The sequence below is a fragment of the Ceratotherium simum genome, chromosome 7 (assembly GCF_057802395.1).
Source record: "Ceratotherium simum simum isolate JZ-2026a chromosome 7, ASM5780239v1, whole genome shotgun sequence".
In the NCBI taxonomy this organism is placed as follows: Eukaryota; Metazoa; Chordata; class Mammalia; order Perissodactyla; family Rhinocerotidae; genus Ceratotherium; species Ceratotherium simum.
The window spans coordinates 30,511,436-30,523,849 of record NC_141906.1 but is presented as its reverse complement, the minus strand read 5'-3'; the positions used below and the strand labels follow the sequence as shown (position 1 = coordinate 30,523,849).

Here is a 12,414-nt window from a genome sequence, read left to right as displayed (position 1 = left end):
AAGCACTGGGCGCAAAAAGGGAGATCACTGAGAAGGAGGTTGGTCTGTGCTATGAGAGACGTGGAATCTCAGGGTTTGCTGTCATCCCCACCATGATGCCACCCAAGAGGAAGCTTCCCTCCTCTCACTAACTCCTCAGAGAAGCATCAAGGACAAGGACACAGGATGGGAACCAACCTAGAGTTATAAACCAGGCCATGCAAGAAAGAAAGAGATAAAACCAGTATTGACAAGGAAAGCGGAGATGAGGTAGATGGCCCTTTTCCTTCCCAAGGTTCAGGAGTCATAAGACTGAGTGTGGAACCTTTGGAAGGAGGAATGAAGAGATTATGCCAGCAGAAATGGGACAAGAGCTGGGCACTTTGAACTTGTCTCAGGGATGTGAGCTCAAGAGAGTAGAGTGGCCAGCCTGAGATCCAGACAGGAAAAAACGGGAATCTGGCTGCTTATTGTTTTTTCTAGATTCTAGACTTAGTGAGACAAATGGGGCCACAAGATGCCTTCTAGCTTATCTAGTCCAGTTCCCCAGGGGGGTAAAAGAGACAAGGACTTGGGACAGATCCTCTGTAAGATGACAGCTATCATTATGCTGTCCCGTGCAGGAAGCAAGGAGCCCGAAGAGGCTTCCACCACTATCCAGCACTACTGTGCTAGCCACCCTGGGACAATGAATGACATCAGAGAAAAACCTACAACCCTAACCAAAAGAAGCATCACTCCCTTCAAGCAACCAAGGTCATCTGGAGCCAGATGTTGCAAATAGTGGGTTGTGTTTGTTTGGCAGCTATAATTTACAAAACCTCGGTACAGTTCCAATAACCACATTTCAGTTCAGTTCAACTAATATTTACTGTACTGGATGCTAGGCCCTGTGCTGGACACTGAGGGTACAAAGAAGAATGAGACATGGCCTCTACCCTTACAGAGCTCACCATCTAGAAGGGGAGATGGTCATCAAAATAGACGGTTAATACCTAGAGCAGTACATTCTAGGACAGAGGAAGCACAAGGAACTCTGGCAGCTCATGGTAGGACAAGTAACCCGGTGCAGGGAATCCAGAAAGGTTTCTCAGAAGGGGAGATGCGTTTTTCCTCTCCTCACCCTGCTTCCTCACTGGGATCTAAAGCGTGAGGACGTATTAGCCAAGTGAAGAAAGGGTAAGGTCTTCCAAGTAGACAGAACAGCATGTGAGAGGTGTTGAAACACTATGACGATTTGAATGAAAAGCAAGAGGCCCAGTGCGGTTAAAGCATGGTATCCATGAGATGGCAGAGGAAGCTGGAGAGAAAGATGGGGACAGATGGCATTAAACTTGGCATTAAGCTTCCTTTTCTACCAAACTAAGGAATGGGTCAGAGCCTGGCATATGCAAAAAATTATCTTAGAGGGAGGATTTCAAGAAATTTAAAAAATAAAACAAAACAATGTACACCCAAACAAAACTAATTTTATTTCCCACTAATTTACGTGGGTCTTTGAGAAGGGGGATGTCCCAAAATAAAACAACTCCACCAACTTACTCTAAGGTGTCACAACTCAGAAACGGTGTGAATCACTCTTTCTTCTGAATTTTAATAACACTTTGTATCTTCTCTTCAGCACTTGTCACTTTCTGCCTGGGAGCATAATTATCTGTGTCTTATGTCTTATCTCTAACGGTTTACCAGCTCCCTCTGAGGATGAACCAGGTCTTGTTGATTCATCCTGTAAAATTTTATTGCAACTCAGTCTGAAGAGGCAAGGCACCCCCAACAGTGCCTAGAACATAATAGATGTTTGATAAATATTTCATAGCATCACGGAGTTACATGATATCAAGCTGAAAGACTTGAAGATATTCTAATCCAGAGTTTCTCAACCTTTGTGAAGAGTCTGATAAAAGCTATGGACTCTCTTCCCAGAAAAATTCACACATAGAAAATATCTTACACAGGGCCAGCCCAGTGGCATAGTGGTTAGGTTCGTGTGCTCAGCTTCGGCGGCCCAGGGTTTGTGGGTTTGGATCCCAGGCATGGACCTACACACCACTCATCAAGCCATGCTGTGGAGGCATCCCACATACAAAATAGAGGAAGACTGGCATAGATGTTAGCTTAAGGGACAATCCTCCTCAAGCAAAAAGAGGAAGATTGGCAACAGACGTTAGCTCAGGGACAATCTTCCTCACCAAAAAAAAGAAAACATTTTACATATAATTGCCCAGCCTACTATGCCCAGAGGGGTAATGTTAACATACCCAAAGTCACTAAGCTAGTAAGTGGCAAAACTAAGCCTAGAATACAAGTTTCCTGGTTCCCAACTCAGTACTCTCCCATTACAAAGGAAAAATTTTAGTTAGGCTGTTTCCTGCTGGGAGCCTGCCTGATACAAGCTTCAGATATGGTATCATTCCTCTCATGAAATTCCTTGATATAAGGATGGTGCTCAAGAGAACATGGCAGGTTTAGTGGCTTCTGAGGCCCAAATCCAGGGGCATTTGACCTCTGCCAAGGAGAGAGGCAACAGAAGATGTGCATAGTTGCGTAGGAGCATTCAAATAAGCCAAAGAACCAAAAGTGATAATGAACTCTCCCCAAGTACAACAGCAAAATTTTCCTAACTGTACTGTTTACAGGAAGTGATAGAATCGTGACTCAAAGCCAGAACTTCTGACTTTCAGGCCAGTGCTGTGCCCCCATCACTATAAGATCCTCTGCACATGCACAGAAATCTAATCACAACAGAAGCAATCCTGTAGCTGGGGCCAGAGAAATAGGCTGAATAATCTTATAATGCTTAGAACTATCTCCCAGTTATCTGTGATAATGGATTCAAGGAATACATACATATTTTAAATCTGCAAATACTATAAAAATCAGCTATTTGGCTGAAAATGTCAATCTACCTCTACTCGCCACAAACCATTCATTCAACTAAACCAAATGTATCATTTCCACTGTGAGGTCCATAATGAACAAGAAGGTACTAAAAAAAATAAAAAGTATTGCAAATAATAAAACGAAATCATTTGCTTTTCACTGTGATAACCTGGCCTAGGGACAAGATTGGGAGCTGGTAGAAACGTCTCCAGTCTGGATAATATCCAAACTAAATAACTGGAGAGGACTGAAGGGTGACTCCCATCCTTGCTAGCTCCAATACTATCCAATCTGTGCATATCTGACCTTTGGGTCTTTGCAAAAGCTGCACACTATCCTTTTCTAAAGAGCCCCTGCCCCCTTTACCTCTTGTGCTTTAACTAGGTGCTTGTATCTTCCAATGCCATGGGTTGGCTTTGTCTTGTAGTGACGACTGGTACTCAGCAGAATGCCACCTAGGAGAGAAAATAAGACGAATTTGTTTCAAAGCCTCTCCAGGGACAGACAGATCATACGTGAGGAGACAAATTCTCCACTGCAAGACTGGGAATATTTAGGGGTCGTGGGCCTCTTGCTGGTTTAAAGAACCGGAGCTATTTCTTGATACTGGGCTGACACTCAGTTTACCCCCTTTTTCTCTCCTTTTGGCCCCTGGACTATATCCAATCCCCACTACCCATCTTTCTTTGAGAAATTCTCTCCTGCTAGAGCCAATGGTGGTAGGGGAACAAAATCCATTCTCACAGGGCTCTTGTTTTCTCTTGTTCCTCAACAGGCAATAATCCTTTTGAAGTTTTCTAATGGGGATTGTATAGAGAAACAAGTGGCAAATACAACCAGGAAAGAGGACAATCAAAGACTTCCACAAAGTTTCAAAAACTATCTAATTTGATTTATTTGTGCTGATATGGAACAATCTCCAACACACATCATTAAGTGAATAATAATAAAAACAAAAACCCAAGGTACAGAATAGTGTGTATGTTGTGGGAGATCAAGGTTTGGCCACCCTGAAATCTACCTCTTTACCTTGGTTGTTTTCTCGAGGGACATTTGACCTCCCTCACTAACTGCCTAAAGAATTTGACATAGTAACTCCTTCCTGGAACAGATCTATCATGATGGCTGTAAACATAATGTAGGATAAATGTTACAATAGGAAAGGCACCAACAAGCCCATCTTATCAGAAGTTCTGTCTCTCTGGCCACATTCTCTGGATGGCCCTGCAAGGAGTTGCCAGACAAACATTTACATTTATAAGGGAAATCTCCATTTGTAAAGGTATCTCCCTCTCTGTTTTGGGAAGAGGGGGGGCTGGCCTCATTTCTAGAGACTTATCAATGTGGAAGATGAGGCCTTAAATCTGCATAATAACCTTACTCTTGTTTACTGTGCTTTAGTGGTAATCTCCTGTAACTGACTCCCCCCACCCCGAAAATCCTCCTTTGTCATTGGCTGAACATGGTATTTAAGATGAGAATTTCTGCTATTGTGTTGAGAAACGCGGTGTCCCTGCTTTCTCCCATGTATACATGTTATTAAACTTGGTATTATTTTCTCCTGCTAATCTGTCTTGTTAATTATTTGGCCAGCCATAAGAACCTTAAGGAAAAGGGCAGAGGGAGATTCTCCCTCTTCCCCCAACAGTTTTGGCGTAGTCGCCAGGAGCCACACTGGCTGGCAAGTTGACTTCTCTGGCTGGAAGACCTGCCTTCTCCCTGGACTACTGCAGATGATGAGATACGGGAACACCTGGCGAAAGGTAAGACTTCTTACCACGTCAGCCTCCCGGAATCTCTATCTGTGGGGTCCAGCGGAAGGAAGTGGTGAGAATTTTTTTCTCTTTCTAAATTTAGATTGGCAGGAGAAAATATTTGGAAAACTAGTTTCTTGTGCTTTTAGTGACTCTTGGTTTAAATTTGGTAGAGTACTCTTGGTTTTGATCTTGATCCCTTTTCCTCCCAGAGTAATCTCTGTCTTGTTCTGTGTCCTGAGAACTTGGCTTTGTGACCAGTGAGAATATTCTCCTTGGTCTCCACCATACGGAAGGTGCATTTACCGGAGTGCACCTTGGTGGCCAGTCGAGTAGACTGGGGTTCCAAACTGTCTTTGTCCGGCTGTGCCAAGCTCTCAGGGGAGTCTGTCATGAAGGGCCCAGTCCATAAGGGCTTTTGTCGTCTTAACCTTTGTTGCTTGTTAGTGCTGGAAAAATCCCATTCCAGTATCGCCTGCCCGGTGTCACAGATTAGCGGGTCTGTGACTGGAGGCGTCCCACACTATTGTGGGAGACCGGAGACACCATCCTTACTGCCTGTGCAACAAAGGTCTTTACTTGCTCTGAATATCTTTGGGAGTGAATTCTGTGGATCATGGGGGCTACATCATCTGCGCCCTCACCAGGGACGCCTCTTGCGTCCATGGTAAAGATTTATTCTAAGCGTGGAAAGTTACCTCCGGGTCTTTCCTTAAAAAGGCTTATTGGTTCGAGTCACTATTGGAATAAACATACAAATGAAGATCCTACTCGTCAATGGCCAGACGACGGATCCTTTGAATTGGAAAAACTTCTAAATTGGAGAAAAAAAAAATTGTTTTGAGAGCTCGCACATAATTGTTTAATTGGTACCTAAAAAAAGGCCAGAAAAAGGAAGGGAAAAATTTGACTAGCCTTAAGACCTTGACTCAGGTTACAATTGAATTGAGAACATGTAAAAGTGTAAGTGTTGATAAGATTATAAAGGTTGGAATGTTTGAGCTAATTTTATATAAAGAGGTTACATCAACTTTGCCTGAGTATGTTTTAAAATGTCTGACTGGGAATGCTTCCCTTGTCCAAAATTAGAAGACCAAGACCTATTGATAAAAGTCTTAATGATAACTATGTTTAGAGGTATAAGAGGTGATGAAATTTACATGAAATTTTGTAGGAAAAAACTGATGTTATTTCTATTACAGAACTGGTTAACAAAAATAGTAATTTAAATGATGACTAATTTTATCTAATGTCTTATAAAGTCTTATAGGCAATCTAAATAATTATTGGGAATAAGTAACTAAATAGTTGTGAAAAAGATGAATGTTAGATGAACTTTTACACAATAATTGTGTTATGGTGGTTACAGCTTCCAAACTCTTTTTGGTGACTTAAAACTTTAGAGTTTTGCTAAATTTTATGATAAAAATTCTCTGAGTATCATCATTTCCAAATAAGATAAGATATTAGACATTGATTGCTAAATGTACGTTTGTCTACTTTTGGCTTTTCATTACAGGATAACTAAAAGGTGTTTTGGGTCTATTGGTAAACATGTGTTTTATTAAAAGATTGTACTATAAAGTAACATATTTCTAGAAGTTATAAAGTGTTTATAAATTTTCCAAGCCACAAGATACTAATGTAAAAAAAAGTTTATAATTGTTTACTTAGTTTTTACTTAGAAATTAAGGTTTCTAAAGGTTAAAATTTCTAATTAGTATATGTGATTGAAGCTACTAAAAAAATTAAAAAAAATATGTCTGTGTACAAGGAAAGTAAGATGCATAAAGAGGGTACAAAGAATGGAAATATTTTGTTTGGTTGATTAAGGAAGATAAATTTGTCCTCAAGTACTAGGAGGGAAAAGAAAGACATGGGACAAATTCTAAAGGTAAAAAAAAAGTTATAGGTTTGTAGAAGAGGAATTCTAGAAAAAGAGTTTTCGCATGGTCAAGTTGGCTAAGATTGAAATAAATTTAATTAAGTAAATGAGTTTTAATATCAGAAGTAAGCTGGTACAAAATTATAATTTGGTCTTATTTCTCTTATTATTTTTTTTTTTTTAAAGATTTTATTTATTTATTTTTCCCCAAAGCCCCAGTACATAGTTGTCTGTCGTAGCTGCACATCCTTCTAGTTGCTGTATGTGGGACGCGGCCTCAGCATGGCTGGAAGAGTGGTGCCTCGGTGCGCACCCGGGATCCGAACCCGGGCCGCCGGCAGCGGAGAGCACGCACTTAACCACTAAGCCACGGGGCCGACCCTGGTCTTATTTCTCTTAAAAAGATAATTTTCTGGAACTTGATAAAGAGGTTATAAAAGATTTTTCTTTACCTTTGAGTAAGTCTACCTAAAAAAAAACCTGTTAAAATAATTTCCTGTGTTCAAAAGACTGAAGTCTCTCTATTAAGGCTTTTTGGACTGTTAATGCTCTGTTTTTGGAAAGTTAATGCAAAGTTAAAGTTTGCTTTAACTTTTTATATTTTTGACAAGCTCCCCAAAATTCATATCTTAAATAAAGTCTTTTTTTCACTTTTTTTCTTTGAGAATTTTCAAAGGGCCCTGGAACTTCTCAAAGAAATTTGCTCTCTACCTATAAGGAGGAAGATACTAAACTTATTAGGTTTATTCAGTATGTTAAACTACGTGAGAAGCATTGTCAGACAAGTGATAATAAGCCTGCTTAGGTGGTATTATGTGGGTAAATGTTATTGATATAGGTGTTTTAAAATTGTGTAACATTACTAAAATGCTGATCTGTCCTGATTATCAGTCATAATTCTGGTTATTATTATTTTAAAATGTTGTATGTCACAAAATTAACCAAATTTCTTTGTCAATTGCCATTTTGAGGTCTTGTTGTTTACAGACATTTCTTTGCTCTAATGCTTTTGCAAAATATGTTTCAACTTCAGAAAAATTAATGGAAAGGACTCTGACATTTACACTGGAGTACAGGTTTCTGACAAACTTTCTGATCATAGAACTGAACTTGGTAAGAAATTACAGAAATCTGATAGAGAGACTGATAACTTCATGAAGCTGCTAACAAAAAGACTGGGATCAAGAATGGATTACACAGGACTGAATAAACTGATAAAGATGATTATCATTTTTATGATTTTTCATTTGAAGTATTGCTAAATTTTTAATGTTTTGTTTTTTCAGATTTAAGGAAAACTTTTTCTCTTTTCTCCTGAGCTAGCTATGACATAACAATTTAGTAAATGATATTTTTGTAAGTAAAATTAAAATATTTATCTTTTTCTCTCTATCTGATCCCTTGAATTTAAAAACTCTTAGTAAGTGAGTATTGTTGTTTTCATGGCAATATAGTTATTTGCATAAGTTCAATAAGAATCTGTTCTCCTTACAACAGGACACAATTAGAAACACTGGTTATATTACCAAGGTTGTGACTAAAACATCATATTTGCAATATAACCATACAGCTTTTGAGAAATGAAGATTAGACTTTATAAAATAAAGCCACGTAGAAATATTGGCCTGGTACCTTTATGTTCCAAGCAGCACTTACCAAGATAAATAAAGAATGTCACTTATCTGACAGGTACAAGGAACCTCGAAATATTCTGGAGGAACCTCAGAAGAGAGGAATTCACCCAAATCTGTAGGTATTACAGGCAAAGTCTGATGACAAAATCCTTGGCTTGGCTTTCCTGGCCTGGAAAGGCCTTTAAAGTTCAATCTGAGATTCCTTATAAAAAGTTCCAGCAAAGCAGATTTAAAAGAGCCTATGTGATCAACTGCTATTCTTGCTGTACTTATGTAAATAATTAGGCCAACTCTATTAAAACTAGACTGATTTTGCAAACTGGTTAGTTTTAATTTGGCTATCTTAATAAAAATGAGGGTGATTTTAAAAAGAAAAATTATATTTCAGTAAAAACTATAGTATACATTTGCAGATATTAGATCCTAGTTTTGTTAATTGTCTTTTGAGGTTTTTGTTTTATATCTATTTACTAGACTGGATCCTGATTTCTTCTAGTCTCCTAAAATATCTGGCTACAGATCTCCAAACTAATGTTTTTCATTTTTTTTCCATCATTTTCATTTAAAATCACTGAAAACTAAACCTGCCCTTTTTTGTGAAGCCTTACAAACTGAAGCTGATGGACTTGATATAAACTTAAGAGATGACCTAACAATACCATTTTAAACTGCAAAAGATACTTTGACGCTGACATCTAAAAATCATCTTAACTGGCTGTCCTCTGAACTCAGAAACTGGTTTACAATTTGCTCCAACCATTAACCTTGTTTTTCTTTTGTTTACATAGAAATGCTTCTATTAAATACTTGACTGCTTGCTTCCATAATATAGGCATAACCTTGAGAGCCTACCTGCATCACCACCTTCTAAAATGAAATTAAACTGATCTATTATCAAGACTAAGAAATGTGTTCAGTGAGATAAAACAACCCACCAACTCAGCTTCTGGACTATAAAATTTCTTTAAGTTTCAAAAAGACTGTAAAACTTTTAGTTTCAAAGGCGGGACTGTGGGAGATCAAGATTTGGCCACCCTGAAATCTATCTCTTTACCTTGGTTGTTTTCTCGAGGGACATTTGACCTCCCTCACTAACTGCCTAAAGAATTTGACATAGTAACTCCTTCCTGGAACAGATCTATCATGATGGCTGTAAAGATAATGTAGGATAAATGTTACAATAGGAAAGGCACCAGTAAGCCCATCTCATCAGAAGTTCTGTCTCTCTGGCCACATTCTCTGGATGGCCCTGCAAAGAGTTGCCAGACAAACATTTACATTTATAAGGGAAATCTCCATTTATAAAGGTATCTCCCTCTCTTTTGGGGAAGGGGGGGATGGCCTCATTTCTAGAGACTTATCAATGTGGAAGGTGAGGCCTTAAATCTGCATAATAACCTTACTCTTGTTTACTGTGCTTTAGTGGTAATCTCCTGTAACTGACTCCCCCCACCCCCAAAATCCTCCTTTGTCATTGGCTAAACATGGTATTTAAGACGAGAATTTCTTGGGGGCCGGCCCCGTGGCTTAGTGGTTAAGTGAGCGCGCTCCACTGCTGGCGACCCGGGTTCGGATCCCGGGCGCGCACCGACGCGCTGCTTCTCTGGCCATGCTGAGGCCCCGTCCCACATACAGCAACTGGAGGGATGTGCAGCTATGACACACAGCTATCTACTGGGGCTTTGGGGGGAAAAAATAAATAAATAAAATCTTAAAAAAAAAAAAAAAAAAGTGAAGTGAAGTTTAAAAAAAAAGACGAGAATTTCTGCTATTGTGTTGAGAAACGCAGTGTCCCTGCTTTCTCCCATGTATACATGTTATTAAACTTAGTATTATTTTCTCCTGCTAATCTGTCTTGTTAATTATTTGGCCAGCCATAAAAACCTTAAGGAAAAGGGCAGAGGGAGATTCTCCCTCTTCCCCCAACAATGTATACCACTCCTAAGTAAAAAATAGGATTTCTATATACACATTCACTGTGGTAGGCCCGGAGATGCACCACTTGGATCCTCCTTCAAGGAAGGACTTGCTAATATATACATATTCTCCTTTAATCCTCATTATTTTTATCCTCAAACTGCAGCTCAAAAAATACGGTGAATTGGTCGAGGTCATCCAGCAAGTAAAAGGCAGAACTGCAATTTAAACCCAGGTCTATCTGACTGAACAGCTTGCGCTCAGATGTGTTATAATATCTGAATTTCTGGAATACAAAATCTAGCCAGACCTGATCTTTTCTAGCTCTGATCTCAGTTCCCTATCTCTACCCTTTCACTGGAACCAGCCTACATAGCTCTGCTATGTCTGTCTGTCTCTCTTGCTTGCTCTCCACTTTCTAGAGAAGGACTAGTCCTAGCTTCTGCTCTCTTTCCTCCCAGCTCCTATGGTCCTGCCCTCATCTCCCCAGGGCCACCACTATGTGGGAGGCTAAACACAAAATGGTGTAGAGAAGTCTAATGACATCAAGTAAAATGTTTCTTAGGCTTCTCTTTTCTAAAATGGGCTTCCAAGCAGGTCTGTTCTGTGCCAGGCCAATCAGAGATAGTCGTGGCTTCAGAGACCTTCTCTGCATTTACAAGCCACACTATTTCATCAAGACAAACCTGGGATATCATGGATCCCTCCCATGATATGTGTTAGTCCACATTTACTATTACATGCCAAAAACTGTACAGATACTGGGACAGTGGCAAAGACGACTAAAATATGCTACTTTAACTGGAAACACTCAAAAAGTACTAGGGGAGGATAACGGGAAAGCAGATAATTACCCTATGGGTACAAAATACTTTAATGGAGATGAGAGCAATGTTGTGAGCGACCAGAGGAAGGAACAACTAACTCTGCCTTAGGGTGGGGGGTGGTATGTAGGGGAACAGGTTCAGAAGAGATAATAGCTGCGTTCTTGAAAGAGGAGTAAGAGTTGACCACGCAAGGAAGAAGGAGGTATTTTTTGACAGAGGTTCCCAAAAAGCACTGAACATAACTGAGATGTCTTCTTGGTCACTGCCCCAAATCTGTCTCTCTGAATCTAAGACCTTAGACCCTCTGAGCCTTTGGGTTCTAGACTCTGCAACTTGGGACTCCACCCAAGTTGCTGATATCCAAATCCTCTTGACGGGTACACAATGATCCTGAGACTAGAGCCTTGCAAATGTATCTTATCCAACAAGATTTTATTATGACCTCAAAATATGACCTCTAAAAAGCAGTGAATTCTCCAAAGCATGTTCATTCATTCAACAAATATTTATTATTACACATCAGGGTAGCGAGTGACAATTATACCCTCACAACCATGTGAGTGGCACACACTAGAGTTGTGCAGTATACAACCAACACGATATCCATGGCAGGCTTGATTGGTACCACACAATGCCCTAGAAGCTGGGGTTATAACAATAAACGAAGACAAAGTCTCTGCAACACAGAACCTACGATCTAGTGGGGAGACTAATATTAATGCAGGATGATAGGGGCTATCTATGGTAAGGGCTATACATGGGAGGGGCCTTTAGGCTAGACTCGAGGCCTCAGAAAGGATTCTTCGAGCAGGTGGTGAAACCGGCAAGCAGCCATTGATTAAGTAGCTAGGAACTAAAGTGTTTTTTTCCTTTTTGCAATTATTTATTATAGCTTTTAGCTATTTACCCACCCATTGTTAACTGTGCTGCTTAGGCAATATGCTATCTGACTCCCACTAGGTTCCTATAGATAACATCTCCTTGGAGCCTGGGTCACCATGGTAATGGGCGTTTGAGCTGTTTTTCAGGAATTAGAATCCCTTGTCCACTTCAGTCCAGTTGAGACCACCAACCCATGAACTGGGCCCGTGCAGATGCCGGATAAGTGACCTTTTGACGTCAAAAGGCTAAAAACTCCACCCTCAGATCATGCTAATGCCACCATTTTGTGAACATGCATCCTATGAAGAGGCACCAAGTCTGACTACGCTTGCTCAGATCATCAATTACCTCACCTCTCCTCACCCCCAAGTGTCTATCTCCACGTTTCAGGCCACCTTGCCCCTCTACCCCATAAATATCCCTGAGTCCCTATTTTCAGGGAAGTGGATTTGAGACTCATTCTCCCGTTTCCTCACTTGGCTTCCTTGTGATTAAACCCTCTCTCTGCTTCAGTCTCGTCGCCTCGGCGTTTGGCTTTCCGGGTGATGGGCAAAAACGAACCTGGTTCGGTAACAGTGGCTTTTAAATAAAACTTCAAAGATGACTAGGAGTTAGTGAGGAGAAAACATGGTATGGGGAGAGCAAGAGCCAGAGAG

General features: G+C 40.2%; 1 protein-coding gene across 1 annotated transcript in view; it reads right to left on the bottom strand.

Moving 5' to 3' along the window:
* Positions 1-12,414, bottom strand: part of MRPL48 (mitochondrial ribosomal protein L48) — a 55,323-nt gene that overhangs the window by 22,888 nt on the left and 20,021 nt on the right. Inside the window, exon 4 of the mRNA XM_004433979.3 lies at positions 3,226-3,314. Coding sequence (XP_004434036.1) covers positions 3,226-3,314 — 89 coding nt within the window. The remainder of the gene's footprint in view (positions 1-3,225; positions 3,315-12,414) is intronic.